The 27,845-nt window shown below is 56.8% G+C and overlaps 1 protein-coding gene across 1 annotated transcript in view; it reads left to right on the top strand.

Moving 5' to 3' along the window:
- The first annotated feature begins 1,589 nt into the window (after window positions 1-1,589).
- The window catches only part of C2CD2 (C2 calcium dependent domain containing 2), a 48,279-nt gene continuing 22,023 nt past the window's right edge, over window positions 1,590-27,845 (top strand). The window contains exons 1-5 of the mRNA XM_058732081.1: window positions 1,590-1,981; window positions 11,054-11,152; window positions 22,140-22,259; window positions 25,591-25,695; window positions 27,495-27,617. Of these exons, the coding sequence (XP_058588064.1) occupies window positions 1,709-1,981; window positions 11,054-11,152; window positions 22,140-22,259; window positions 25,591-25,695; window positions 27,495-27,617 (720 nt within the window). The 5' untranslated portion in view covers window positions 1,590-1,708. The remainder of the gene's footprint in view (window positions 1,982-11,053; window positions 11,153-22,139; window positions 22,260-25,590; window positions 25,696-27,494; window positions 27,618-27,845) is intronic.

The raw sequence follows: 27,845 nt of genomic DNA, 5'->3' as shown, positions 1-27,845 counted from the left end.
TGTTCCCTCCCGGCCACGCACTAGGCCTAGTTTAAACCCTTCCCTTGGATGCTTGGGGTCACCTTCTAGCTGGCCTGTCAGGGCCTTTGCATGCACACGCACGTGCGCACGCACACACACCCTTGTTCATATGCCCTTGTGCTGACCCCCCTGCCTCCAGCCAGGCACCTCACTCCTGTCTTTAACACCTGGTGTCCCGCACAGACCTAGCATATCATCCGTGGTTCTCTTTGCTCTACTGTTCCCAGGGCTCTTGCATAGTAAATATCAAAAATGCCACTTCCTGTGGACCAGATCTAGGCCCCAATCCCAGATCTGCCAAACTAGCCTGTCTCCTTAGCAGACTCCCCTCTGAGCCGGCTTCTAAGGCTTTACTTTCCCAGCGCAGGGGCAGGGAGGGGTTGAGGGGGAAGCAGGGAGGACCCCTCCCCTGCAACCCCAGAGCCAGAATCCCCAGTGATGTTAGCAGCCAGGCTGACTCTGGCTAGGTGAGCCCCTGGCTAAGCCCTTGGGTCTGGCCAACCCAGTTCAAGGTCAAATCCGCCTCCTACAGCTGCAGAAAATACCTGCGATTCACTACTTCGTGATTTAGGCCTTTCCTTCGGCCTTGGAGAATCTGGGGCTAGTGTTTTGGGGCATTTCCTACGAATGGGGGCCAAGTCTCCCAGGTGAGGGGCGCAGGGGGCATGCCGCGCGCGCGCGCGCGCACGCGCGCGCACACACACACACACACACACACACGCGACACACACGCGCACAACTCGCAACGACACACCCACACGAAGTTGGGGCATTTTTTTCTGAGACCTTCTGGGGCAGGAGCACGCAGCCCGTGAGGCCAGGCTCCAGGCCCTCCAGACTTCAGGGATTAGTCGTGGATTTCCGGGGACTTTCCGAGTCCGTTAAAGCCAGACAGTGTCTTGCCGCTGGGCAGATGGTGATCCTAGAAACCACCCTTCCACGCGCACAGGCGCGCACACACACGCGCACGGAAGCCAAGCCGGCCGGCCCCGCGGCGGCCCTGGGGTCCACCCAGCTGGAAAGCCCCGCGCACCGAGCTGTCGCGACGCCACGCCGGGCCACGTCCGCGCCGGGGAGAGGCCGGCCCCCGCCCCTCCCGCCCCCGCCACGGCCCGCGACGGTCGCCGGAGGGCCGCTCGGCGCGCGCACGTGGTTGGGCGGGGCCCGACCGGGGCGCCGGGCCGCGGGGCCTTTAAGGGGCCGAGGGTGGGGCGGGACGCGGGGCGTTGGGGGGGACGCGGTCGGGACGGCCCGGGCGCAGGGGCGGTCCCGGCCCCGCAGGCCCCGCCCCGGCCCGAGCCTCCTCCGGCCACTGCTGGGCCGCGGGCGGGACGCCCGGGGCGGCGCGCGGAGGAGGAAGCTCGCCGGCCGCGGCCCGGGACCTGCCCAGACGCGCCGGTCGGGAACGCCGGGCGCCGCGTCCCCATTTCCCAGGTGTGCGGGGCCGGGGCGCAGTCCCGGGCCGCGGCCGCACATCGCCTCCTGCTCGCCCCGCGCGGCCGCCCGGCCTCCGGGCCCGCGCCGCCAGCCGCGCACCCCCGGCCCCGCCGCGCCCCCCTCCACGCCCCCCGCGAGCCCCGCCGGCCGCGCGCTCATGTCCTAGGCTCGCCGCCCGCGGGCCCTGCACCCCGGCCGGGGGGCTGCCCTGGGAAGTTGGGGCCAGGCGCGCCGGGTATGCGCCATCACCATGTCCCGCCTGGGCTGGTGGCTCGGTGAGGTCCAGTGGCTGCTCTTGGTGTCGCTCTTCGTCGTGGCCCTGGGCACGGTGGGCCTGTACCTGGCGCAGTGGGCGCTGGCCAGGGCGCGACCCCGGCCCCCGCGGCGGGCTGCCGAGCCTGGCGAGGGCCGGCGCCCCGAGTCGGACGCGCTGCTCGCCTGGATCCTGACGCTGAACAGCTGGAGGAACCAGTGGCAGGCCGCCTGGGTGACCGCCCTGAATGATGAGGCCGAACGGAAAGGGGTGAGTTGTCTGCGAGGGCGGCTCGTGGCCGCGGGGCTGGTGGCCGGGTGCGGGCGGTCGCGGCAGCGCTCTGCCCTGGAGCCTCAGCCACAGCCCCGGCCTGATGCAAGTGAGCCCCCCCCACCCCCCCCCCCCCACCCCCGCGGCAGAGCGCTCTTGAAAGTTAGGAGACAGACCGGAGAGCGAAGGACCCGTGATGGGGGACCAAGACAAAGCGGCTGGATCTTGCCCCCCACACATCACGTGTGCCAGACCCCGGGGGCCCCGGGAGGGACTTGTGGGAGGTGCCCACTGCCCTCCTGGCTCCCCTGCCCCTTCTGGAGTCCCAGGTGGATTCCGGTGCCAGCGGGACAATTACTGCTTGTGCACCTGATGGATGAGTAACCGTGACCCCAATATGATCCCTTGTATAGAAATGCGTTTTTCCCCAAGAATGTATTTCCCAAAGGCCTGCGTTCCTTGACCCATGGAGGTGGTGGCCGTTTGCTGAGTGCCAGCCACTTGCGGGACATTGTTCGGGGGGCTTTCAGTACCTCGATCTTCTCTTTGGATCCTCAGGACACCTGGCACAGAGGCGTTGTCAACATTGTACAGGTGGGGAAACTGAGGCCTAGACAGGCTCGGCGACCCGCCCAAGGTCACACGGCCTGTGGGTGGCCGAGCTGGGATTGGGAGCCAGCTGCCTCCGCCCTCAAAGCTCAGGGACTTATCACGTAACTGCTCCTGCGTTCTCCTGCGGTGTGTTTCTTCCGTGGCTGATGATGTGGTGACTTACTTTTACGCTTGAGACATCTTGATGACAAACCCCCGGCGTCCACTCTTTCCAGGCGTTCCACAGAGGGATCGAGGCCTGGTGTGTTTGGGGAGGTACCCCCCAGTCTTTGCTCATCACCCTTGGCTGTCATCCTCCTTCACCTGCCTGTGCAGCTCAGGGGAGAAGCCTGTGGCCATTCGCTTTAAGGAGAGTGAACGCTTCGTGTCTGGATGCCTCACCCTCCAGAATAGTCCCTAGGGGCCCCTCTGGCTGGTCTTTCCCCCTGGCCTTGACGTGCCCAGCCAGAGATTTAAAAAACGAAGAGTCTTTGAGTGTTAATGAATATAAATTCATCAACTCAAAAGACTGTGTTCTGAGCTATTGAAAAAATAAGCTGTACCTTTTAGATGAAAAAAAAAAAAACAAAAAAACAGCTCAAGGTCAGCTGACTGCCATCTGTCTTGATGCCTAGAATCTGTGCCCCAGCTGCCCAGAGCTGAACATCTCCTACTCAGGGGCATCCCCTCACCTCTCCCCCTCTCTCGCTCTCTCTCTCTTAAGTTATCTCCACACCCAGGCTTGAACTCACAACCCTGAGATCGAGAGTCACGAGCTTTCCTGATTGAGCCAGCCAGAGACTCTGGAACCATCCCACCTCTTGTGGGGGACTTAAAGCCATGTGACCTCACGCATGTGCACAAACACGGATTCGTTTCCCCAAGAGGCCGCTGTCTTTGACCCCCGCGGGTGACCTGGCGTCGTGGGCCTGGGTTCCGTGGCTGCGCATACTTTGGGCTGGTGATGTGAACAGGTGGGAGCCCCTTCCCAAGTCTCTGTCAAATTCGAGCAAGCCTGGGCCGCGTGATCTGCGGCGCCCCTCACGTCTAACCGTGGGACTCCCGACAGCTTCCGGTGCAGAGGCATGACCCTGCGTCCTGCAGATGTGGGATGGCCCTGCTTCAGTCGTGTCTCTTCATGTCCTGACGTTTCTCGATTGGCCTAAAAAAATTAGGGTTGCCTTAGATGGGATGCTTCCGGATTACCCAAGTGCCTGGAGTGTTGAGGAAGAAAGGAGGAACGCTCTGGTCTGGGATTGGTCTTTGGTCGGCCCGGTAAAGCCGAGAACGCCGAAGAAATAGCTGAAGGTGTTGCCCAGGTCACCCGCATTTTTTGTGTGGGAGCGGGCCGCGCTCTGTGTTGGGGGACAGAGATTTGGCCTGTGTGTTCTCTGTTCTCTACCTGCTGCTGGCCACACCTGCAGGGTGTTAGACGTCAGTGTTTCCCCGGCGCCTGCCCGGAAGAGGCAGTAATGCACCGGGTTCAAGCTGAAAACAGGCAGATCTGCTCTGATGGCTTTGCGAGGACGCGGGTTCGTTGCCATTGTGGCGTCACGTGCGGATTGGCTGTGGGTGCCTCGTGTTTCTCCGCCCGCCCTGATGCTGAAGCGTTGCTTGATCTGATCTCAGATGGCACGTTTTGCAGACAGGATCTGGGTAAGTGAGTCGTCGTACCCTGCCCTGTCCAGGCCCACCGCTGTCCCCGCGCTGACTGGGGGCCTGGGTAGGGCAGGTGTTGGTGTGGCGTGAGTGGTTGTCCCGACCCTGGTGGCCGGCCAGCCCCGCGGGAGTTTCCCTTGTCATCCTCCTCCGGCTCTGTTCCCGCTAATCCCCGATTAGGGTTGACACCCGGAGCCTGCTCTCCGCCCCAGAGCAGCAGCTTAGGGGCGCCCTCCTGCCCCTGCCCTGGCCTGGGACGCCCCTTCTCAGCCCGTCACTGGGGGGTTGAGGACACACCGGCTGGCATCTTCCATGCAGGTGGAATTGTCTGTCACCGGAGACAGTGGCCCTTCCCCACGTAAGCTCTCTGCTCCAGCTCTGAATTTTAACTCTGCAGGGAACCCTGAACTCGGTAGCAGAGCCCCTTCCGTGTGCTGGAGAGGCCGGGCTCGCCTAGCCCCCGGGTGGGTGTCCCTGTGGTGTGCCCGTGGCTGGAGTCACGCTCGCCGTGCACGGCAGGTTTCCCTTTGAGACCCACACGTTCCCGTGATTGAGGCACAGCCGGAAAGGGTGAAAGGGCGCGGTTGTTTGACCTAGCGTCCTAACAACGGGCATGTCTGGCGTCCGAGGACGGATCAGTGACTTGCGGCCTCTCCTTTGGCCCCGGATGACCAGTGGCCGTGGCAGTGCAGGCCGCTCGTGTCAGACGGGCCCCTGGGATTCCGGCTCTCGCTCCAGAGGCATTTGTAAATTAGGCGGGATGGTGACTCGGGGAGCCACGAGAGGAAAGGCTGGCCGCCGGGCCAGCTGGTGGGGTGGTGCCGGGGGTTTGGGGAGCACAGGCGGGTTGCCCCTCCCCCGCCCCACAGTTCAGACCCGGTAGGTTGGCCAAACGGTTGTCCCCAGCTCCCCAGGTAGCTTCTCACCAGTGAGGGGCCTGCAGAGACACCCCTGTCCCTCAGCCGGCCACCAGGCAATCAGGGTCCCCCCCAGCCAGCCACACGTCCCCCCTGGTGCTGCAAACACGGGATTCCCATCCAGCTGGTGGCGGTTGAGTCGCGGAGAACAGAAAGCCGCCAGAGCTGGCTCAGTCGCCGGCCCGGGAACTAATACCCCAGCATCCCAAGGCAACAGCTGGCGCTCCCCCTCCAGCCCCCCTGCACTTACCTGAGTGTTTACAAAGCGGTTTGTGGTGAGCGTCAGCGGCCCCGCTGGTGCTGTGTGTCCCCAGCACCCAGCCAGGAGGCCCTGGAAGCCAGGGTGCTGGTGGACGGGCAGCCGGGGCAGGGTGTCCCTCTCAGGGCGGACGCTGCTGGGCCACACGGGGGGAGGGTGGGGGGTTGGGGGTGGGCCCAGGGGGAGGGCTGTGTTCCGTGGCTGGTGCTTCTGGACTTGGATGGAAGGGGGCTGCCCAGCTTGGCTGAGGCCCTGAGTTAGGAGGGTCACCAAAGCTATTTGTCTCTTGAGTCATTTGCCTGGGGATTTTTTCGGAGGAATGTTCTCAATGCAGAGGACCAGCACTGCGGGACAATTTGTGGTCTTTGTAAAAAAAAAAAAAAAAAGACGCCGTGTGAACTTGAACCATGTTATTAATAGCTCTGACTTGTGTATGAGCCTTGACATTTGAAAAAGTAAACAAAGCGACAAGACTTCACAGTTTTTCGCCGCGAGCTTTGAGCGGCGCTCACAAAAAATCCAAACTTCGTGACCGGCGCGCGCGGCCACAATATAGGAGGTCAGTCGGTAAGAAGGTGAAGGTGACTTTGGGTCAGGGCCGTGGATCTGTCCCGCCCTGTTTGAGCTTTCTGTTGCTCAAACATTCAGGGTTCTGTCCTTGTGGGGCCTTCCCACGGGCCATTCCTTTTGTCCGGAACATTTCATTAACCTTCCAGGTCTCAGCGCAGAGGCCCCCGGGCCTCCCGTTCCGTGAGGATGCTGCCCCAGCCCCAGCCCAGCCACCTGCCCTGCTCCCTGCACCTCGTGGTCACTTGTGCCCTGGTCCGCTCCCGGCATGGTGAGCCCGGCCAGACCCCTGACCCTCCGGGCACGGCCGCCTCTGCACCCAGCACAAGGCTGGCCTGGAGCAGGTGGCAGTCGGGGGGTGAATGTCAGGCCCTGGTAGGAACCTGTCCCTGGAGGAGGAGGAACCGGGGAGCGGGGCGGGGGGGGGCATGTGCATCACCCCATCTGGACACAGGCCTTCCCTCCCTGGGAGCCGGCCAAGCCTGGGCAAAACAAGCTGTTTAATGTGCTTTGTTTTTCACTTCTAAAGAATCAACAGTAAAGGAGGCTCACTGATGACTTTGCAAATTGTCAATCCGCAACCCGGGAGTTCCAGTTCCGGCTGTGCTTTGCGCTCACCCGTTCTCCTAAAGAGACAGGAATTCGGGGGAAGGAAGAGTGGGTGTCGTGCGTACGTCAACTAGAACGCGGCCAAAGCTAACTTCCATTCCCACCGGCCCGGCCGTGGGTTGCTGAGGAGGGAGGGGACTTGTCGAACAGCTTGGAACAGCAGTGTGTGCCCTATTGAGGCCAGAAGGCAGCTCTGGGGCTGTGTGACCTTGGGCAAGCCTGACCTCTCTGTGCTTCCTCGGTAGAAGAGGACAGTTTGGGGTTCAACCTGGAAAACAGTCCACCACGGGTGAGATGGGCCCCGTGTGGGGCAGGTAGGAAGAAGGGTCAGTAAAGGTGGGCAGTTTCCTTGTAAAGCCTTTAAAAACAAAACAAAACAACTTTTTACTGCTTTTAGATAAAGTTACAAAAATAACAGAGTTCCATACATTTCCTCGCCCGGCCTTACATAACCAGAACATAGCATCCGAACCAAGAAATTAACATCGGCACGATGTTACCAGAATTCCTAGTGCCCTGATACAAGCAGTGTGACATAGGAGGAATTGACATCCGCACAAAACCTTTAGCTGAAGACCTTCCTCGAATTTCACCCAGTCTGCCAGTACCCTCTCATCGATCCGGGGTCCCACGCAGGTCCCACGGCGGGCACTGAACCGCGGTCTCGCCCGGTCTCCCCGAGTCTATAATCGTTCCCCAGGCTTTCACCGTCTTGCATGACCTTGAGGACTCTGAAGAGGATGGATTGTCGTGTTGCCCCGTGCCCCTCGGTTTGGTGTTTTTACAGGATTGGACTGTGAAACCACAGGAGTCATGTGCCCCTATTAGTGTCCTGTATCGTGGGCTTTGTGATGTCAGAGTACTCACTGCTGGGACGTTGGCCTTGGTCCCGTGGTTAGGATGGTTTCTGTCGGGTTTTCTGCTTTATACCTTGTCTCCTGTCCTGTCCTCGCCTTTGTGGTGAACAGATACTTCGGGGAGCTGCTTTGAGACGATGTAAATCTGGCACTTGTCAAACTTCAGCTCACTGATTTTGGCACCCAGGGTGTACCTGGTCTGCAACGTTTGCTTCCGTACAGTTTGTGGATGATGGTTCTCCGTTTCCTTCTCTCCTGCGTTTGTTCATTGCAATTCTACTGCGAGAAAGAGCTACCCGTCTCCTCCTTGTCCGTATCCACCCGATGATCGGCACTCGTGCGGGCTCGTGGATATTTCTTGGTAGCCTCTTGTGTTCTTCCATGCAGATACCAAACATGTGTTGCTTTGGCAGTTCCTTTCTTCGTGACTCCACAAGACGTTTGTTCTAGACTCCTCTCCAGCTTTTTATTTTCCCCTCTTCCAGCCCTGGGTTCAGTCACTTCTGCCAGCAGTGCTGATGCCTTTCCTTGGGGAGGCGTTTAGAAACCAAGATCTGGGCATCGTGTGCGCTCATTACTGCTGGGGTCTCATTCCTTCCAGACCCTTTCAGTGCACAGAGCTCGGCAGTAAGTGTGTGTTTGCACATGTCGGCCATTCTGGACCTCTCTGTCCGCCTCTGAGAGAGCACAACTTCACACTGATGGCTCGGATTGCAGCCCAACAGCGCAGAGTTCAGCCTCCTTCTTTCCTTAATTGTCCCTCCGTCTCCAGGACTGAGGCATCTGGCCCTTCCTGTGCGTAACATATTTACTTACTGGGTCAGTTCTAGGACTCGCACAAAGTCGTTTCAGCATTGCTAAGGTTAGCACCCACGAGAAACACCCCTACAGACGAGGTTATGCCTGCTGCAGTCAGGCTGTTGTCATCCAAAGTTTCTTAGGTGAGATGTGTGTCTTCCCACCCCTTTGGGGGTGGGGGTTATGGCGTTCATTTGTAATAGGGGTAGGTTTGTTTGTTGGTGTTGGTGTTCCATCTGGGATTTCTCCCACATCCTGACTTTTTTTAGAGTTCATTTATTTTTTTTTTGATTTTTTTTAATGTTTATTTATTTTTGAGAGAGAGACAGAGGGTGAGCAAGGGAGGGGCAGAGAGAGAGGGAGACACAGAATCCGAAGCAGGCTCCAGGCTCCGAGCTGTCAGCACAGAGCCCGACGCGGGGCTTGAACTCACGAGCTGTGAGACCATGACCTGAGCCGAAATCAGCTGCCCAACCGACTGAGCCACCCAGGTGCCCCAAGAGTTCATTTATTTAAGAGAGAGAGAGCAGGGGAGGGGTGGGGGGGGGGGGGAGAGAAAATCCCAAGCAGGCTTCCCACCATCAGCGCAGAGCCCGACTCGGAGCTGTGAGATCGTGATCTGAGCCAAAAGCAAGAGTCAGATGCTTAACCAACTAAACCACCCAGACACCCCCCGCTCCTGATTTTTAAAATTCATTTTTTACCCAGTGATTTGGAATGCCACGTTCGACGTATATGAAGTGTGTCCGTGCATTTGGGTGTGCTCTGGACGGGCTGTTCTAGTCCCCTGTTCTAGTTCGTCTGCGTGTTCGTGCACCTGCACCACACACTTTGAATTGCGGAGGTTCTGTAACGTGTGTTCACGCTGGGTGGTCCTCCTCCTGGTGTTCCTTCCTCAGCGTGCTCCTGCCGATGCCGGTGTGTTGCTTCTCCGTGTGGGCGTGAAGTCTTGCCCTGTAGACTCTGCAACGGACAGGGTGTGAACGATTCCGCGTGCTCGCCGGGCTTCCCGGAACCCGAGCCTCAGGCAGCGTGGGAGCGGAAAGGAATCCCCGGGTCCTTATTTGAACACAAATATCGTACTTCCTTTGCGAGACCGCCGCTCGACATTGAATCTCCCAGCGGAACCTTTTCAGGGTTTTAGTGCCAAAGGTGCCGGAGGTGGGAGAGGACAACCTGCATCCACTGATCTGGGGGCAGCAGGTGATGATGCTGAATCTCTATCAATCAGCTCCCTGAGCCAGCGGTTCCGTGCGCTCAGCGAGCTCGCGGCGGGCACCTGCCGCTGGCCAGCAGGGCACACACGGGACACAACCCCCGGCCGTGGGGAGTGTCTGCAGAGGGGCCCGGGCCGTGACTGCATCTCTCTCGAGAAGTAGACTGGATTCTCCCCTGATGACTTTTAGGGGGTGAGGTAGATGTCACTAAAAGCAGGGCGAGGTTAGAAGCATGTTAACGAGAACGTTCTGTGTCTTTCAGTGTCACTCTTGGTCCTCGGGAATTGTTAAGAAACGGCCCCAGGAGAACTCCATCACTTGCTCGTTGGCACTGTGCTTGCCAGGAGAACTTTGGTGCATTTTGGCTCAGGTCATGATCTCATCGTTCGTGGGTTTGAGCCCCACACTCTGACAGCATGGAACCTGCTTGGGTTTCTCTGTCTCTCTCTCGCTCTCTCTCTCTCTCATTCCCTCTGTCTGTCCCCCCACTCAAAATAAATAAATAAACTTAAAAACATAAGAAATTTAAAAGGCCAAGACTTGGTTGAGTATCCCTGCCCTGATTTATTATTTTATAAAACATCAGTGTTACTGCCTTGTGGACATATTAATTTAATTGCCTACGTCTCATTTGGAGATTAAAAAAAAATTTTTTTTTAAGTTTATTTATTTTGAGAGAGAGCGTGAGCTTGGGCTGGGAAGAGGGGGCGGGTAGAGAGACGGGGAGAGAAAGAATCCTAAGCAGGCTCCGTGTTATCAGCACAGAGCCGGATGTGGGGCTGGAACTCCCGAACTGTGAGATCATGACCGGAGCTGAAATCAGGAGTCAGATGCTTAGCCCACCGAGCTACCCAGGCACCCCTCATTTGGAGATTTTTAATTGCAAAAACCAAAATGGACCTAGGCTGATAAGCCGCAGAAGGGTTTACTCACGGGGTGCGGTAAGGTGCACAGAGCTGAGGGCAGAGTTGAACCAGGAGACCTTGGGGGGCAGGAGCCCGGCGGCTCCAAAGCTCTGCGCAGCAGGGGCTCAGGAACCTGCTCCTTGGGCACAGCAGCCAGGCTGGTTCATTCTGAGCCAAGGGATCTCAAGTTCCAGCGAGAGGCGGCCGGGCCCTGGGAGAGGGGTAGGGGCCGCACCTGAAGTCACAATGCGGGCAACCACGTGGACGGGGAGAGGCGGTCCTCTAAGACCAGAGAGAAGGCTGGCCTTTGCCAGGAGAAGAGGACGGAGCCCTTGAACTTGCCGTGCTTGGCCAGATACGGTGCTGGACCTGCGGGGTCGCCCCAAGCACGCTGCCCCGGGAGCCGGGCTTCTCTCCTGGCCGTGTAAACACGGGTGTTCAGGGTTCCCTTTGCCGTCGTTAGGGCCACCTCCCTGGGTTGTTTGCCATCCTGCTCTGGGAACCAAAGCCCGGCCCGGGCACACCGCGTCGTGAGCAGGTTCTCGGGGGCGTGTGCTCTCCGTGACCCCTGCTGCTGTTTAGAAGCACACATTGGAGTGACAGGAGTCAGATGACGTTCCCAGATTTGCAGAGCTTTCTCGCCAGTATGCCGGTTTTAAGGAGGGCCTCACCGTGCTTCTCCCTCTGTTCCAGGGCCCGCTGCTCCTGTCCTTCGAGGAGGACCCGCTGTGGCAGCCCCTGGGGCTGGAGGTGCACCGGGTCTCCAGTGTGGCCAGGTCAGCCCAGGAGAAGGTGAGCTGGGGCGTGGGCGCCTGCCGTGGACCCTTACCTGCCGAGGGAGCAAATGTAAAGCCTAGGTGGCGGGGGTCGGGGGGAGGTTATTGGGTCTTAGGATTATTGAAAACGTGGGCACCTTAAAAACCTAAAAAAAAAATTCTGGTCTATCCTGTGATGAATGGATACATAAGCTATGGTCGATCAGCACAACGGGATGTGCTTTGGCCTTAAAAAAGAAGGAGAGGCGGATGCATGCCGCATGCCCGGGCTTTGAGCACACGGTGTCTATGTCGCGTGTCCCGGATGGATCCATCCAGGGAGACAGGACGTGGACTCAGGGTCGCCGGGCACGGGGTGGGGGGCAATGGATTCTGCCTGCCCGCGGGCGCAGAGTGTCTTTATGGGGTGACGGGCAAGTTAAACGACCTGTGAATTACATCTCAACAAAATGCATATATTTTTGCCTGTGTGTATATACAGGTGGCATAGATTTGAGCCATTTTGATGCTACGGAGAGTTCATCTTCCAGCCCGTGATCGTTCACAGGTTAAAATTACTTATTAGACGGGTCGAATGCTGTGAATGGTGAAAACAGAAATTTTGTTTTTTAATGGCAAGTATCTGCAAAAAGTCCTCAGACGCTTTCTCTTACATACAAGGGTTACCCCCCCGTGTCTGTCTACCTTTCCCTGCCAAGTTGCACACGCGCCATTTAGCAGACAGTGGGAGGCAGCTGCGTGAGCCCAGGTGGCTGGAGAAGGAGAGCATCGCCGGACCCTGAGCCCTGCCCCTTGGATTCTGCTCCCCGTCCCCGCTGTAGAGTATTGTTTGCCGCTCGGGTTCCATTTCTGTTGGTTTGTTGGTTGGTTTGTTTAGAGACAGAGAGAGCAAGCGGGGGAGGGGGAGAGAGAGAGAAAATCCCAAGCAGGCTGTCAGCGCAGAGCCCGACGCGGGGCTCGAACCCACAAACTGTGAGACCGTGACCTGAGCCGAAGTCGGACGCTCAACCGCCTGAGCCCCCCCCGGGCGCGCCTGGTTGCTTCTCTTTACAGCTCAGGCTTCTGGCTGGACCACAGCCTCCGTGTTCATGTTCTGTCGGTGGATAAGCGGGTTGTGTTCTGTCTTCCACAAGCACAGCAAACCCGCGTGGCGCTTGGCAGGGTTACCGTCCCGAGTCCTCAGGCGCCAGCAGGGGGACGGCTCACGAGCAGCTGAGCTGCAGGGTTGTAGGCGTGCCCGCTGCACCTTGAGCAAGGGTTCCAGGATTGGCCACCAGAGCGCCGTTCCCCCCCTGCTGCGTCCTGGCGGCCCAGGAGGGCTCTCCGCCCCCCTCCCCCTTGCCGGTGCTGGAGTCTCGTGCTGTGTTCTCCCTGTAACGACGGTGGGGAAGTCTCTGGAAGATATTGGGGTTACAGGAGGAGGCTGGTGGTAACGATGCCGGGTGCTGAGACCAGCATGGCCCGCGAGGGCCGAAGGGGCTGGGCAAGCAGGTGCCCAGTGCTTTTATGACACTGGGGGGCTGAGGGCTGTTCACTCCGGGAGCCCCCTCCCTGTCATGGGCCGATAGGGACCGAAGCCCTCCGTGGTGGCAGTTTCTGCTTGGTGCTATCTGACACTGTCCCGGTCGGGGAGGAAGAGTTCAGGGCTGGCCCAGAGGTGTAGGGGAGGGAACCGACAGGTGGACCTAGCGATCGAGCATTTATCGAGCATTTTCGAAGGTCTTCACGTTTAGTGCCAGACAAGCAACCTCAGGAAGCGGATGGTGAAGCCATGCTTATTTTAATACAGCGACAGAAATGGCGCACGCTCATTAAAACGTTGGGAACAGTGTATGGGGCGCCTGGGTGGCTCCGTCGGTTAAGCGTCCGACTTCAGCTCGGGTCACGATCTCGCGGTCCGTGGGTTCGGGCCCCGCGTGGGGCTCTGTGCTGACGGCTCGGGGCCTGGAGCCTGCTCCGGATTCTGTGTCTCCCCCTCTCTCTGCCCCTCCCCTGCTTGCCCTCTGTCTCTCTCAGGAATAAATAAACATTAAAAATTAAAAAAAAAAAAAAGGTTGAAAACAATATAGACACCTGCCCTCTTGTCCCCTGCACGTAGCCCCCTTCCTCTGCTTCCCCCGGAAGGGGCCGCTGCCCCCCGCCCCCAGTGAACTCTCTGAAGCATCTTACGCACTTCAGACAAGTGGCAGAGCGCATACAGCATCTTGTTTCGTCTTACGAGTTTCTTCAGAGGTTTTGACTTCCGTGTGTTCTTGGCCAGATGAGGAAACGGGAGTTTGTCATTGCCTTGTCAAGGCTACCGGTGGCGCTGTCCTCAGGCCAGCTGGCCGGCCAGTCGGGTGTCAGGCCCCCAGACCCCCCCAGACCAGTGGGGGGGACGCCCTGTTGGCATCTGCCCGGCCCCTGGGAGGTTGGGTGTAGGAAACCCCCCAGTTCGAGGGTCCTGCACGCCGCCTTCCCCATTCATGGACGGACGGACGGACGGACGGACGGACGAGCCTTCTGGCTGACCACGGTGCGTTTGAAGTCACGAAGGCAGGTTCATCAGAGTCTCTGTTGTGCTGTGACCTTGGAGGCAGGTCTCTTGACACCTGTGTGCCAGGGGAGGTGGGAACACGCCGGGGCCTGTCTCTCCTCGCCCTCGGGACCTCGAACCTTGTGTTCTTGGACCGCTGCATCGGGCAGGACGCTCACAGCAATGGGGTCCTCCTCCTCTTAGGATCTGCCCGCCCCCAACCCCCAACATGTTCACACGTACCGAAGCCTCTGTCAGCTTCGCTACGTATCTTCTGTGCCCCGCGTGGTTCTTGAGAAGGAAGAAGCTGTGACGGCACTTGGGACCCACCAACAAAGGTTAGAAAGAAATACAGACGCGTGGTTTCGCGGGTGTCACCCTCCCCTTCCTGAGCTCGCCCTGTGTGATCGACCTGTATCTTTCCCATCTCCCTGACCCAGCTCTGATGAGGGACATGTGGGATGGCACCTGAGTTAATGACAAGGACACGTCCAGGCTGGGCCAAGCGGGTCGAGCGTGCAGTCACATCTCTGGTAGTCTAGATGCGAATGGGGACTCTGATCTCCCTTTGTGAGGACCCTCCCGACTCGTGTTTGGCCCTGAGTCCCTGCGGGCCACCAAGGAACAGAACCCGGCCTGCCCCGCCCTCAGGATGCCTGGTGCTGGACTTTTTCCTGCAACCCCTGGAGCCCCCCCGGGCGCCAAAGTAATCGCCTTGGCAGATGTCTTGCTCATCAGCAAATGCCCCACCGCCATGTCCCACGCCGAGAGTGAGGTCTCGCTCAGCTTAGGGAGGCGTGAGTCGTCTTGCACAGCCCGTGATGGGTGCCGAACGCTCACCCTGGCCGGCCTTGGCTCAGCAGGTGTGCCGCGTGCCTGCAGCGCCCGGACGCCAGGGGTGTGGGCTCTTTCCAACCCGCAACAACCAACTGGGTGTTCGGTAGCTCGGTTCCGTTCTGAGCCGAATTCCACACGGGGCCCCAGGGGAAGGGCGCAGCCCCACACGACTACCCCCCCTTTCAGATGCCAGTCTCCAGTCGGGGATTCCCACTCCTCCTCGGGTTTGGTAATTTGCTGCCACAACTCACGGCATCCAGGAAACCAGCTTGCCTCCTAGTATTCACATCACGGGGAAGGAACAGCCAGAGGGGACAGATGCACAGGGCAAGGGCTGGGGCAAGGGGCCCCTCTCGGGCACACCACCCTCCTAGCACCCTGTCGTGTGGGTGGACCCAGAGCTCTCCAAATTCCACCGTTTGGAGTTTTCCTGCAGGTTTCATTACTCAGGCGGGATTGAGTAAATCACTAGCAAATCACGGTTGAACTCCCTGGAGGCCAGGAGTGGGGCCGAAGGTTCCAACCCCCTGATCGTGGCTGGCGTTGCTGGTAACCAGCCCCCGTCCCGCAGCGACGCATGGACCTCCCGCCACCAGTCATCTCCATGGCACACACAAAACACTGTCATCGTTTGGGAGACTGTAGTGGTTTTGGGAGCCGGGAGCCGGGGACAAAGACCAGACGTCTATCCCAAGCACCAAGCCCTGCGGGGGTTTTGAGTGGTGGAGTTTCCTGCAGGAATTCTGTCCTTGCAGCGAGCCTGTGCTCTCCTGGCGGGACATCTTTCTGTCACATCCCTGTCGCTGTGGCTCCCTGTGTGCGGTCTCGGCTGGCCCCGGCGGGAGGCAGGACCCAGGCGTTCCCCGTGGGGCCCTCTGCACCAAAGGCATCACCTTTGAACTTTTCTCCCGGGACTCTCTCTGCCTTCTCTTCCAGTCCCAACACGCACTGAATATATTTATTTCTCCCAGACTGTAATTACCCTCTTACACAAGAGCGACGAGTTTCTACCTACGTTCTCTTTCTGCACACATCCCGGGAGAGTTTTGCTGCAGAACGTTTGACCCAGAAAAGGAGAGCCTTTGTTTCTGCAGCGCACGTGGCCCGAGAGCGAGTTCTGCCCCCGCGAGACGTCCCAATAGCCCTTTCACGGCGTGGCCGTGGATTTAGAAATGCCGCGCCGGGTTCCGTGGAGGTAAGAGGTCTGCGAGGGCCGTGTGGCAACTCCTCCAGTGTGAGTCAGGCTTTGAGAGTCCTGCCGTGACAGGTACCCAGTGACGGAGCCGTGCATTTCCTGCCGGGAGCGTGGTGTATCTCTCTGGACACAACCGCTCGGAAGGCTTGCGGGTGAGAACAAGGGTCACGCTTGGTGCTGGAAGCCGTCTTCGGAGGCTGTGAGCCACGTTGGCTTTCTTGGTGTGAGGCCAGGTGTCCTCTGGAAAGCCTTAATCATCCCTGTCTTCAGCGCCATCCGTAAATAAATAGAGGCTTCTAATGGTATCATGATCGTCTGTAGGTTACAGTTTAGAATCGACGTAATAACCCACCCAGCGTGGAGGAAAGCCCAGCTCAGAAGCCCGGGAGACACCGGCTGGATCTGGGCTCGTTTGGGTGCTTCCTTCTCGCTCTGAGCCATAGGCAGGTAGGGTCGGCGAAGGACGCGTCCTTCCCCGGCAGGGTTGTGGGACGAGCGAGGGCCAGCCTGTGCCCTGGCCCCCGATGCTATCGGCTGCGACCCGCTCGGGGCCATGGGCCTGGCCTCTTCGCGTTCACCGTACTTCTCTGCCGGAACAAGAACCACGCCCGTTGTCCAGAGGAGGAAACCGAGGTACAGAGAGGCTCAATCACTTGGCCAACTTGACTCTGAGCTACGACGTAGTAGAGGCTAGAGCTGAAGCCCAGTCAGCCTCCAGAAGCAGGCTGAAGCACGGCACGCCATCGTCCCCGCTGGGACCGCACGTTCTTGCCGTTCTTTCCCACCTGCTCCCGCCCCCACCCGGCCGTGAAAGAGACAGTGGCGGGGGGGGCGAGAGGAAAGGGCAAGAACTCACCTTTGCTTCTGGAAAACAGAACAAACAGAGCCGAGACAATTGCGCGGACTCTCCCCCAGAGTCTGGTTCCGCGTTGCATGTCGGGGAACCCCACAGCCGGCCCGGGGTATGTGTCGTGCACTGTGCGTGCCCGTGCTTTCTACCTGAGGCTGTCACCGGTGTGTGTACTGAGACCCACTCTGAGAGCATCCGGGGTCCCCTGTGCTCTTCCCAGACCTCAGCGGGCCCCTCGGTTTGCGAGGGTGGCACAGTCCGGGTTGTCTGTGGTTCTCTCCCTGGCTGCAAGTAAGAAGCCTGGTTGATGATGATGATTATTATTATTATTATTATTATTATTTTTTGCTTCGTATGACTTGAAGTGCCAGGTTCCCCATTAGCCTCGTATGCACGCAACAATGCTGGCAGGTTGTGAAATTGTTTTGAACCGACGTCTTTCCAAAGGCAGGCATGGAGATTCCTCAGCGGAGGCCCCACCCTGAGACCCAGGGTGGACGCCACCCTGGAAACGGGGAGCCGTGCCTCCTGGGAGCTGCACCTGCGTGGGTTCGCGCATACCGAGTTCCGGGCTGAGCCAGCCCAGGGGTTCCGGGTAAAGGACCCGCAGACCAGCTGGAGCTTTGTTGGCGTGTTGGGGTTCTGGGAAGCAGCGTTCGGGGTAGGTGTGATAGCAGGACTGCTCTAGACAGGGAGCATGGCAGCCAGCTGAGAAAAGACCCGATTCCCTCCGGCCTGCATTTTATTTGTTTGTTTAGAAGATTTATTTATTCTGAGAGAGAGAGAGAGCCTGTGCACGAGTGGGGGAGAGGTGGAGAGCGAGAGAGGGAGAGAGAATCCCAAGCAGGCTCCACACTGTCAGCGCAGGGCCTGATGCGGGGCTCGATCTCACGAACCGGTGAGATCATGACCTGAGCCGAAACCGAGAGTCGGACGGTTAGCCTCCTGAGCCCCCCAGGTGCCCGCCTCCTGCCTTCGTTTTAAAGGGAGTGTCCTGTACGTGTCGTGTAATACACAGGGGTGATGAAAGAGAATGGCACGTTCCCGGACAGAGTTTTAAGCTAAGCAATGCCCACGGTAACCGCGTTACGTAGTAACAGTACTTCCTGGGGGTGTATTCTTCCCGCAAAGCCTTGTTGTTCATCGGAAAGCGTCCCAACGAGAGGAGGCATGGGAGTACTCCTGGGGTAGGGTGTCGGAGCCCGTGTGGCCCGGGGCACGCCCATCAGTACGATCAAGTAGGACATGGGCCCAGCATTCCACGGGGTCGGCTGCCATCTTGTTTCTAGCGTCTTTTGTCTCTCCCCGGGTGAACAGGATTAACTTCGTAGATATTCTGATTCTATTGACCTCTGATGGGTTTTGCTTGGTTTTGGTTTGTTTTTTAAAGCGGATTTCTGTCTTTTGAGGTGGGGGGAAGGGCAGAGAGAGGGGGAGACAGAATCCCAAGCAGGCTCCGTCAGCGCAGGGCCCGACCTGGGGCTCCATCCCATGAACCGCGAGATCACCACCTGAGCCAAAAGCAAGAGGCGGACGTCGAACCAACTGAGCCATCCAGGCGCCCCTCATGGACTTTACTTTTTAAATCGAGTCTCTACCCCAGAGTCGAAATAATTGTTCGCGTCAGCCTGGCGCCGTGGTAAAGAATATTTACAGAGGGGAGTCTGGAGAGCAGCGTTGGGAGCTCCGAGTGATTGGTGAAGGGGCTTTGCGTGCATTTCATTTTGCAGGTCTTTCCTCAGGCTGTTGTAAAGCGTGATCACAGCGAGAAAGATCCAGTGACATCAGCCCTTCCGTTGCGTTTTCACGGCTGTGTTCCCGGTTCTTGTGGGGACAGAAGTAATTACATTATTTCCAGTTCTCTGGAGTGTTCTAAGAGAGGAAGGAGCTGAGGCAGCTATACGGGAAGCTTAATTGGAAAGGAACGTGGAAAGAGTGCCCTGAGATGTGAAGCTATTACAGGCCTTTCTCTGGCAAGCGTTAGCAAAACTCAGGGGTGCCTAGGCCTGGGATCCTTTGGCCCCGAGTCGAAACAAAGGAATACAGTTTCAAGATAAGAACCTATTTGCAGAGGCGAGCGACCGTTTGAGCTTGTGGTCTTGAAGCTGGAGAGAGAGGGCACAGGAAAGTGAATGAAGCCCGCCCCCCCCCCCCCCCCCGGTCTGTTCTGTCCGAACAGATTACGGTGATGTGAGCTCGCCCTCACGTTCCCGTGATGCATCCCTCCCAGGCTTCTCCCTCGATCTATGGGAGTGGACCAGGCCTTTACCTTTGGGACCCTCACTACGTGAAGTCCATCCCCCATAAACGCTCCCTTCTGCAGAAGAGGGGGCTTTATCTGGGGTACACGGTGCAGCTTTTCGTTGGTGCGATTTTGAAATGGTTTATGTAATCGAGGAGTTGTCTGCTGCCTTTGAAAAAATGTCTCAGGCATAAAGCAGGTGGGTTGGCAGCTGGCTGCGTCCAAGGGAGCCCCTCCCTGTGCTCCCAGATCAGGGCTTCGTGGAGTCCTGGTCTGGGGCTGGAGGCTCATGTCTGTTCTCGGAGAAGTGCTTGGTCCCGTCGCAGATGGACTAGATACTGCTTCTCCCTAACTTAAAATATTTTTTTAATGTTTATTTATTTTTGACAGAGAGAGAGAGAGAGAGAGAGAGAGAGAGCGAGCGGGGGAGGGGCAGAGAGAGAGGGAGACACAGGATCCAAAGCAGGCTCCAGGCTCCGAGCCATCAGCACAGAGCCCGACGCAGGGCTCGAACTCACTCACGATGAGATCGTGACCTGAGCCAAAGTCGGACGCTTAGCTGACTGAGCCACCCAGGCGCCCCCAGTTTCTGCCTAACTTTGTAAGTCCATCATCAATATCAGACTACCTCAGCGAGCAGCCCGAGCACCGAGGACTGTAAAACTTCCGAAGGGATCCTCGTAAACGTGGGTGTGCTTGGGGGTGGGGAGACTGCGGGTTAAGATCAGGGTCTCTACCTGTTCGTCCTTATTTAGGCGGATGTCAACCCTGGACATTCTGGCCCCTTGGGAAGCTGACCGGGTGGAAGGGTCTCTGGAACCTCGGGTCAGGTGACCCTGCCTTCTGCTGCTCCGGAAGAGGTCCCCTGTGCGGTGGTGAAGGCTCGCCACCATTCGCCGGGGTTGAGAGAATTTAATCTCCATTGTGGATAACACCTTAATGCACTCAAAGAAGATTACTTATGGTGAAAGCCTTTCCATTTTGTTCTTGTCCATTTGACAAATGGGGCATTATTATTCCCAGGGTGGCAGGGGCGGAGGCTGGCCCGGACGAGGGTTTGGCCCTGCTCATTGTCCCTCCAGCTGGGCTCCCAGCAGCAACAGCTCCAGTCGCGTTTTGTTGGGCCATGCTGAAGTGTTGAGGCAGGTTCAGACTGTTGCTTTCGTTAGCTTTTCCACCTGAATGGGGCTGGGACACCCGTCTGTGTGACAGGTTTTATTTAGGGGGTCAGAACCCATAGGTCTGGCAAGACTGCACTTGGTCTGGGTCAAAGACATTTGGGACCTACAGATACTCCGTGTTTATAATATTGCACTTACTTTCTTGATGTGACTTGAATAGTAATTGGGACCGTTGGAGCCTTGTATTTGAGAAGTTTTAAAGTCTTTTTAAATTTAAATCTGCTTGTTGATTTATTCTTTTTTTTTTTTTTAATTTTTGAGAGAGAGAGAGAGAGAGAGAGAGAGAATGCGAGCAGGGGAGGGGCAGAGAGAGGGGGAGACACAGAATCCGAAGCAGGCTCCGGGCTCTGAGTTGTCAGCACAGAGCTCGACGCGGGGCTTGAATCCACAGACCGCAAGATCATGACCTGAGCCGAAGTCGGACGCTCCACCAACTGAGTCACCCAGGTGGCCCTAAATTTTTTTTTTATTTTAGGCAATCTCTATATCCAGTGTGGGGCTTGAACTCACAACCCTGGGTTCAAGAATCACATCCTCCACCAACTGAGCCACTCAGGCGCCCGAAGCCATGGGGTTCTATTGGTAAAATTCCCGTGAGCTTATTAGAGACGGTTCCAAACACATAACAGGAGTCAAGCTCTCACCCTGCGGTGTTTTGCTCGAAGCCGCGTAGAGGCCCGGGCTGTTGTGACAAAGGACAGTGAATGTTCTCCGTGTCATGTCATCTGTGCACGTAACTCCTCTGGCACGAAGCTATGTTCCTCCAGAAAGGATTGTTTACAGAGCATTTATTTTTGAAATGAATAGACGACATTTCTTGCACAAACATTTTTTTGTTCCAACCTTTTGTGAACTCGGGAGAGGCAAAAACAGGCTGGGGATACGTAAACTTCTCCGTGTAGACCGGGCTTCCGAGAGCGACCCACCGGAATGGGTGCCATGGGTTGCCTGCAGTATTGAGAAAAGGCGAGGTTTTGTCATTCTGTGCCATCGAGGCCTTCCGCGGTGGATGCTGGAAATGGACCCTGTCCTGGGGGGTGGGGGGGGTTAGCGTCCAGGTCGGGTCTTTGCGGGAGGGGCAGATGAGCCCGGGGTGGAGAGGCCCTGGGGGGGGGTGGGGGGGGGTGGGGGTGGCCTTGGGTTGGGGAGGGAGGAGCTAGCTGGGGTTGGGAAAGAGGAAGGGGGCAGATGTCCCAGCCTGAACTTTGTGAAACAGCGGGCCTGACAGAGTAACTGTTTTGATAATCTTTCCGCTTGGTATTTTATTTTAGATTCTGATAAATCCAGCAGAGAATTAAAGAATTTTCTTTTCCTTCCCAAGTGACAGCCTGCGGTGTTCCCTTGGGAATGTGGGGGTAACCTCCTGCCTTACGCCCGGCCTCCTGATGGGTCCCAGTCATCCCCAGGGGCTTGCTCGGCAGTCTTCCAGGGTGGGGGTGACCCTCCATTCTAGAAGATCCTCTCCCGTGGCGGGAATCTGTGGCAGAAACTTGATATTTCTCTGTTTGGTAACAGCTCTCTCTAAAATGCTTTGTGATTTTTATCGGGGATACGGTCTGGCTTATTCCTGGTGTGATTACTTGTCTTTGTCATGTAGGTCCTTCAGCAAACTCACTCTATGATTCTATTTTTGTTGAGGCCATATAATTTCCTAAGCGTTTAATATTTTATATGTCCTTTGAATTATCCCCGCGTCTTTGAAAACCATTATAGGTTTAAAATTATTCAGATGGAAACAACTTCTTGTGTCCTGGGTATATTTTTAAATGTTGTGCTTGTAACATCTATCACTTGTGTTGTTTCTGAGGCTCGTTTTTAGTGAGCGGAGACGGCTAATGGCTTTTACTCCATAGGCACCTGGAAATGTCTGGGGAATTTTAAATCGGCTGGTGGGGAGAAATGGAACACAGTGTCAAGGGAAAACTTCTTGTGGGGAAAGAATGTAACAACTGCTGGGCGAAACAGTGTTAGCTCTGGAGAAACGCATCACGAAGAAAAGACTTGCAACACTGTTCCCAGTTTTCAAACTAAGTAATAGAAAATATGTGAATCTGGGTATTTATCCAACTTTGGAACTCTAAATTCTCGTCCTTGCTAACTTTTAACGTCCTGAGTATTGCAGTCGATGAACTGAAACAGGTACACGGAACGAATTCTCCTGTCATACCTTGTCCCTCCACCAGGTGGTGTCCTGTCACGTGGTGGGCGAGGCCATGCAGTTCCTGGTCAGTGCGGGGCCCGCATCCCCGGGAGACACGGGGCGCCAGCTGTACAGTGTCAGGCTGTCCCCAGTTCATTTACAGGTAAGCGTGGGTAGATCGAGTGAGTCGTGGGGAGACAGTGCTCGTAAACCTGTGGGGTAAGCGTGGCGTGCCCATGGGGCTGTGATTCCCTGATTTTATTAATCATTCATTTCATAGTTTCCAGACCTTCTGTATTATATTGTACCTGCAGGAAATAAAGCGTGCGTGTTGTGTATATGCGCACACACACGTATGACACGCACACACGTGTGCACATGCACGCACATACATGCACACATACACGTACTCATAAAGACGTGCACGCACACACACACACGTACAACATGCATACGTGTATGCACAAAGACACGTGCACGTGCACGCACACATCTACACACAGATATGTGCACACGTAGCACACACGTATATATGTGCACACACATGTACGACGTGCACACACAGGTACACACAGTCATGCACACACGTATGCACATACACACATGCACACACATACGTGCACACATACATGCACGCACAAAGACATGTGCACATGCACACACACATCTACACACAGACATGCGCATGCATATGCACACACATCCATACGTGCACACACATGTACGGCATGGTCACACGTATGTATGCGCACACACATGTACACCCACAGACACGCGCACATGTATGCACACACGTGCACAATACATGTGTGCAAAGATACACGCACACACATACGCATGTACATATGCACGCACACATCTATACACAGACATGTGCACATGTACACACACACACACACACACACACACACACACACACACACACAACGAATTCAGAGGTTGCCCATTCACCGAAATTGGGAGATGTGATATTTCTCAAGGCATGTCCACAAATCCGGGATGTCATTGGCAGGTAGGACAAGGCAAGTGGCATCTGAGGTGGAGGACAGCTGTGCTGCTTCAGGACCCAGTGCCGGACTCTTTCGGAAAGAGTTGGCTTTATTTATTTGTTTATTAACGTTTATGTTTGCGAGAGAGAGTGAGCAGGGGAGGGGCAGAGAGGGGGGAGACCCAGAATCCGAAGCAGGCTCCAGGCTCCGAGCTGTCAGCACAGAGCCCGACGCGGGGCTCGAACTCACGGACCGCGAGATCGTGACCTGAGCCGAAGTCGGACGCTCCACCGACTGAGCCACCCATGGAAAAATCAACTTTAAAATGGCTCAGTTGGTTAAGTGTCCCGACCCTTGATTTCGGCTCCGGTCACGATCTTGTGCTTTGTGAGACAGGACCCTGCGTAGGGCTCTGCACTGACCGCACTGAGCGTGCTTGGGATCTTCTCTCCCCTTCTGTCTCTCTGCCCCTCCCATGCGCGCGCTCTGTCTTTCAAAAATAAATAAATAAACTTAAAAAAAGAGAAAGATCTTTAAAAGAACTCTTAGTATGTTTTACAAGTTAAAAGAGTGTTCCTGTAGTTTTTCTGATTATAGGCTTAATTATTATGATAATTACAGACTCGTACAGGCCTCCCTCGTTTTATTGCGCTTCGTAGATACTGCATCGTTCACCAACCGAAGGCTTGCGGTGGCCTCTGCGTCACAGTTGGGTGATTCTGTAACACGTCCTACTTTGTCCTTAATCTGTTTCTCACGGAGACCTGTGATCTGTGATTACAGCTCACTGAGAGCTCAGATGATGGTTACCAACTTTTAGCAATACAGTATGTTTTGATTAAGTCAACGCACATACGCCGTCACCTGTCAGACGTGACGCTGTCGCACGCGGAGAGTGTCGTGTCGGCGTAACTTTTATGCGCCGGCGGGGGGAAGCCAGGCAAATTCATTTGACTTGCTTTCTCGTGACACCTGCTCTGTCGTGGTCTGGACCGAACCTGCAGTGTCTGTGAGGTGTGCTGGTATATATTTTGCATACTGTTAACGATGATACGTATAGAAGTTACGTAGAGACATGTATAGTAATTATAAGAGGCTTATTGGTCAAGCTCCGGGTGCCCAAAGCGTCAGTAACTGTGTGTCTCTCCCGCGAAGCGGGGGTCCACGGGCGCCCCATTCGGCCAGCGTGTGAACACTGTAAATTTCTGGGTCTGTTCTAGGGGTCCCTGCTGATGCAACCCTGGGTTTCCTTTCGTCTGTCCTTGTGCTTGGCTGCCTAAGTGGGGAATGAGCCCAAGTCATCCAGCGCCCCCAGCCACAAGGGAGGACACTGCTCCACATGCTTTTCCTACACAGACGTGGTTTTGCATACCCAGGGCAAACCAGATTTTCTGGCTACCTAAATGGCCTTTTTCTGAGATCCAGCCCCCGCTCCCCTCCCCAGCCCCAGCCGCCAACACTTCCTTTCTGAGAGTCGAGGGGGGGTGAGCGTCACAACACGCACTCGTCAGAGGCTAATGCCCTCTCGCTCGCCCCCGAGATTTTGGACAGTGTAACTGGAAAACACCTCCAACGTCTGGGACACGCTTACCCGACGTTCACCGCCTGTTCCGGAACAGACGGAGTCCTGCCAGACCCACCCACCTCCGGCGAGGAAATGGGGTTTTCCGAGATGGTTCACGTGCCATTTCGTGCAGCTCAGACACAAGGAGCACAGTCGTATCTTTGATCTCTTAACGCACTTTGAATCCACTCTGTGGATTCCCCCTCGGAGCACAGGGGGCTGCTGGAGGTGGCTGGGTTACTAACCACCAAGGCGGGAGACACTCCAGGCCCTCTGTTGTGGCCGTTACAAGTGCATCGGGGGGCCTGCATTGGCCTCGCGGCCCCGAAGCAAGTCCCCGCAGGCTTAGCTTAACATGCCACCAATGTCCCACGTCCCCGTTCCGGAGGCCCGTCGGTCTGGAAGCTCTGGGGGGACCCGTCTCCTTGCTCACTGGGCTGTCGGCGTGATTCGGGTCCTTAGGGCTGGAGGGCCGAGAGCCTGTGTCCTTGCCGGAGGTCAGCTGGAGGCTGTCGGCAGCTTGGACGGGCCCCCTCATTCCCGAGCTCCTGGCATCCTCCCTCCGTCGTGAAGGCCCCTCGCTGGCCTGCTCTCCTGCCTTCCTCTCCCGTCTCTAAGGGCTCACCCGATTCCCCGGGGCTCGCTGGGGTAGCCCTTACCCTAGTCTCTCCCGCGAAGCCCCCTTTTGCCATATCAGGCCACGTTAGTCACAGATTACGAGAATCTTCGCGAGGACATCTCTGCGGCGGGGGTGGGGGGGTGGGGGGTGGGGGCTAGAGTTTTCCTTACCGTTTTGAGAAGGCAAGGGGAGGCCAGGCGGGTGTCTAAGAACGTAAATGAACTCGCGCACACGCGTGCACACACACAGGCCTACGCGCGCACGGATACGCTTGGGGTTTTGGTGGGAAGGGCAGCTCCCCAACAGCCGTGTTTCTTCGTAGCTGGAGCTCCACATGAAGGACAGGAGAGACGACATCCAGATCAAGTGGTCCTTCGTCAGCACTCCAGAAACGGCCGTTACCGCCCAGCCCAAAGCACCGGTGGAGGTCAGTCCGTAAGTTTTTACGATCCCTCCCCCCATCGGTGTGTGTGAACGTGCTCGCAGGTCGCGAGCGCCCGATCTGGGGAGCAGAGGCTCGGACCAGCGCCTCCCTGGGCAGGCTTCTCCCCTCGTCCCAGAGAACGGGGCGGCCGCGGCAGGGCGTGGGATGAATCCAACGCCGGCCCGACCCAGCTGCTCACCTGGGCATGAACTCTGGCATCTGAGCACCCCATTTCCTCCTCTGTGAAGCGACAAGAAATTGGGGGCGGGGTTAAAAAAAAGACTCAAGTACGTGAGCAGAACGAGGTCCGCCCATCCGTACGATGGAGTATTTTTTCAGCCGCAAACAAGGAATGAGGTTCTGACACCTGCTGCCACATGGAGGAACCTCGAAAAGGTCAAGCAGAGCGAGGCAAGCCGACACGAAAACACGTGTTTACGATCCCATTTCTAGGAGCTGTCGCAGCGGGCAAACCGTAGACGTGGAAGGCAGAGCAGTGGCCGGCAGGGGCAGTTGGTTGGGGGGGGGGAGTGGCCGCGGGGAGCGAGAGATCAGGGTGCGGGTGACAGAGAGAGGGTGGTTGCACAGCACTGAGCGTCCCAATGCTCAGAGCAGAGCGTCCCAAAGCTACCGCAATGTCTGCTTTAAAATGGCGAATTTTATGTCCTGGGGATTTCACCTCACTTGAAGAAAATCGGTGTTACCGAGGACATGTTGAAGGGAAGGGACGACATGTTAAGTACAGACCGCGGAGCCTTAACGCCTGGGTTTGGCTCTCGGCTCTGCCGCTCACGCGCCGGGTGACCCTACGCATGGTAATTCACTTCTCTGTGCGTTAGTGTCCTCGTCGCTCGAGTGGGAACAATGATAGTCAAGGTGGTCGCGAAGATTAAATGAGCTAGTACCTAGAAGTGCCTAGGATCGAGCCTGACTTATCCTAAGAGTGACGTGGGTATTTGCTATTTTGATACTTATTAGAGTTTCTAGCAGAGAGTAGATGTTCGCTAATGGGCACGTTGGGACTAAGTTGGCCGGAGCAGGACCTGGCCGGCCGTCGGCAGACCGATCTCTGGGATCCCTCCAACCCTGCAAGTCAGAGGTTTTCCATGGGTCTGTGGTCCTGGGGGAGGTCTTTCCTGCAAACGTCCTGTCCCCTGAGCAGGTGGGGGTAGCTGGAGCCCCGCAGCGAGGGCCTTTACCCCAGAGGAGACAAGGGACACCAGAGGGCTGGTGTGGCACTCCCTCCGTGTGACTGCCCCATAGTTTACGTATCTATTTAGAGACTGACGGATACTTAGGGAGTTTCCAGTTTGGGGCTTTATGAACAGTGGTGCTGTGTGCATTCTGGAACGCAGGAACACGTTTCTGTTGGGTGTGAATTATTACAGCTCTATGGAGCTGACCCCTGGTAACACAAATCATCCAGTTTTGTTCCTCTACAAGCTTGTCTTTCTCCTCGGGCCTTTTCACTTACTTGAATACTTTTTAACTTCAAAAAAAAAAATGTCACGCGAGACAGAAAAAACACTTCTGTCGGAAAGGGTTTACGCAGAAATAGCAGCATGTTTCTGTATCCCGCGTGTCTTTACTTTTGCCGTTTTTAGAAATAAGGGGCCTGATGATCTGTGAGATCGGAGGACCCCGTCTCCCAGACGTCACCTGTCCTAATCCGACCTCCCGGGAGCCCAGGCCGCACCCAGCGGGCTTTGCCTCAGGGATGCGGTGAGGAGAGCAGTCACCTGCCCGTCCGGCTGCACGGCGACGGTTATGAAATGATTGGGTGGCTTGTCGTCTTCCGGCAGGAGCGGGCGGCTGAGACGAAAGCAGTGTCTGAAACCCTCAAGGATATCTTGAAGCACCTGGTTGGTTCTGCCTCGCCGTCGGTGGTTCTGAGCACCAAGCCTGTGGATGTGAGGGAAGTTCAGGTCAGTCAGTCCACAGAGGGCGGAGCTTCCCGGCCCTTTGGGACCAGGGTCCCCCTCCTGGAGAATCTGCACGCGCTCCCCTTGTCCCTCCACCCCCCCGTGGGAGAGCCAGAGTGAACGGCTGCTTGCTGGTGATCTTGACCGTGTCGGGGACGAGCTTCGAGTTCAGGGCACAGGGTTCCAAAGCCCCGTGGGATGGAAGGAACAGGTGTCTGGGCCTCTCCGCAC

Source organism: Neofelis nebulosa, chromosome 5, assembly GCF_028018385.1.
Source record: "Neofelis nebulosa isolate mNeoNeb1 chromosome 5, mNeoNeb1.pri, whole genome shotgun sequence".
NCBI lineage: Eukaryota > Metazoa > Chordata > Mammalia > Carnivora > Felidae > Neofelis > Neofelis nebulosa.
Note: the sequence above shows the minus strand (reverse complement) of the source record. Positions and strands in the feature narration are given on the sequence as shown.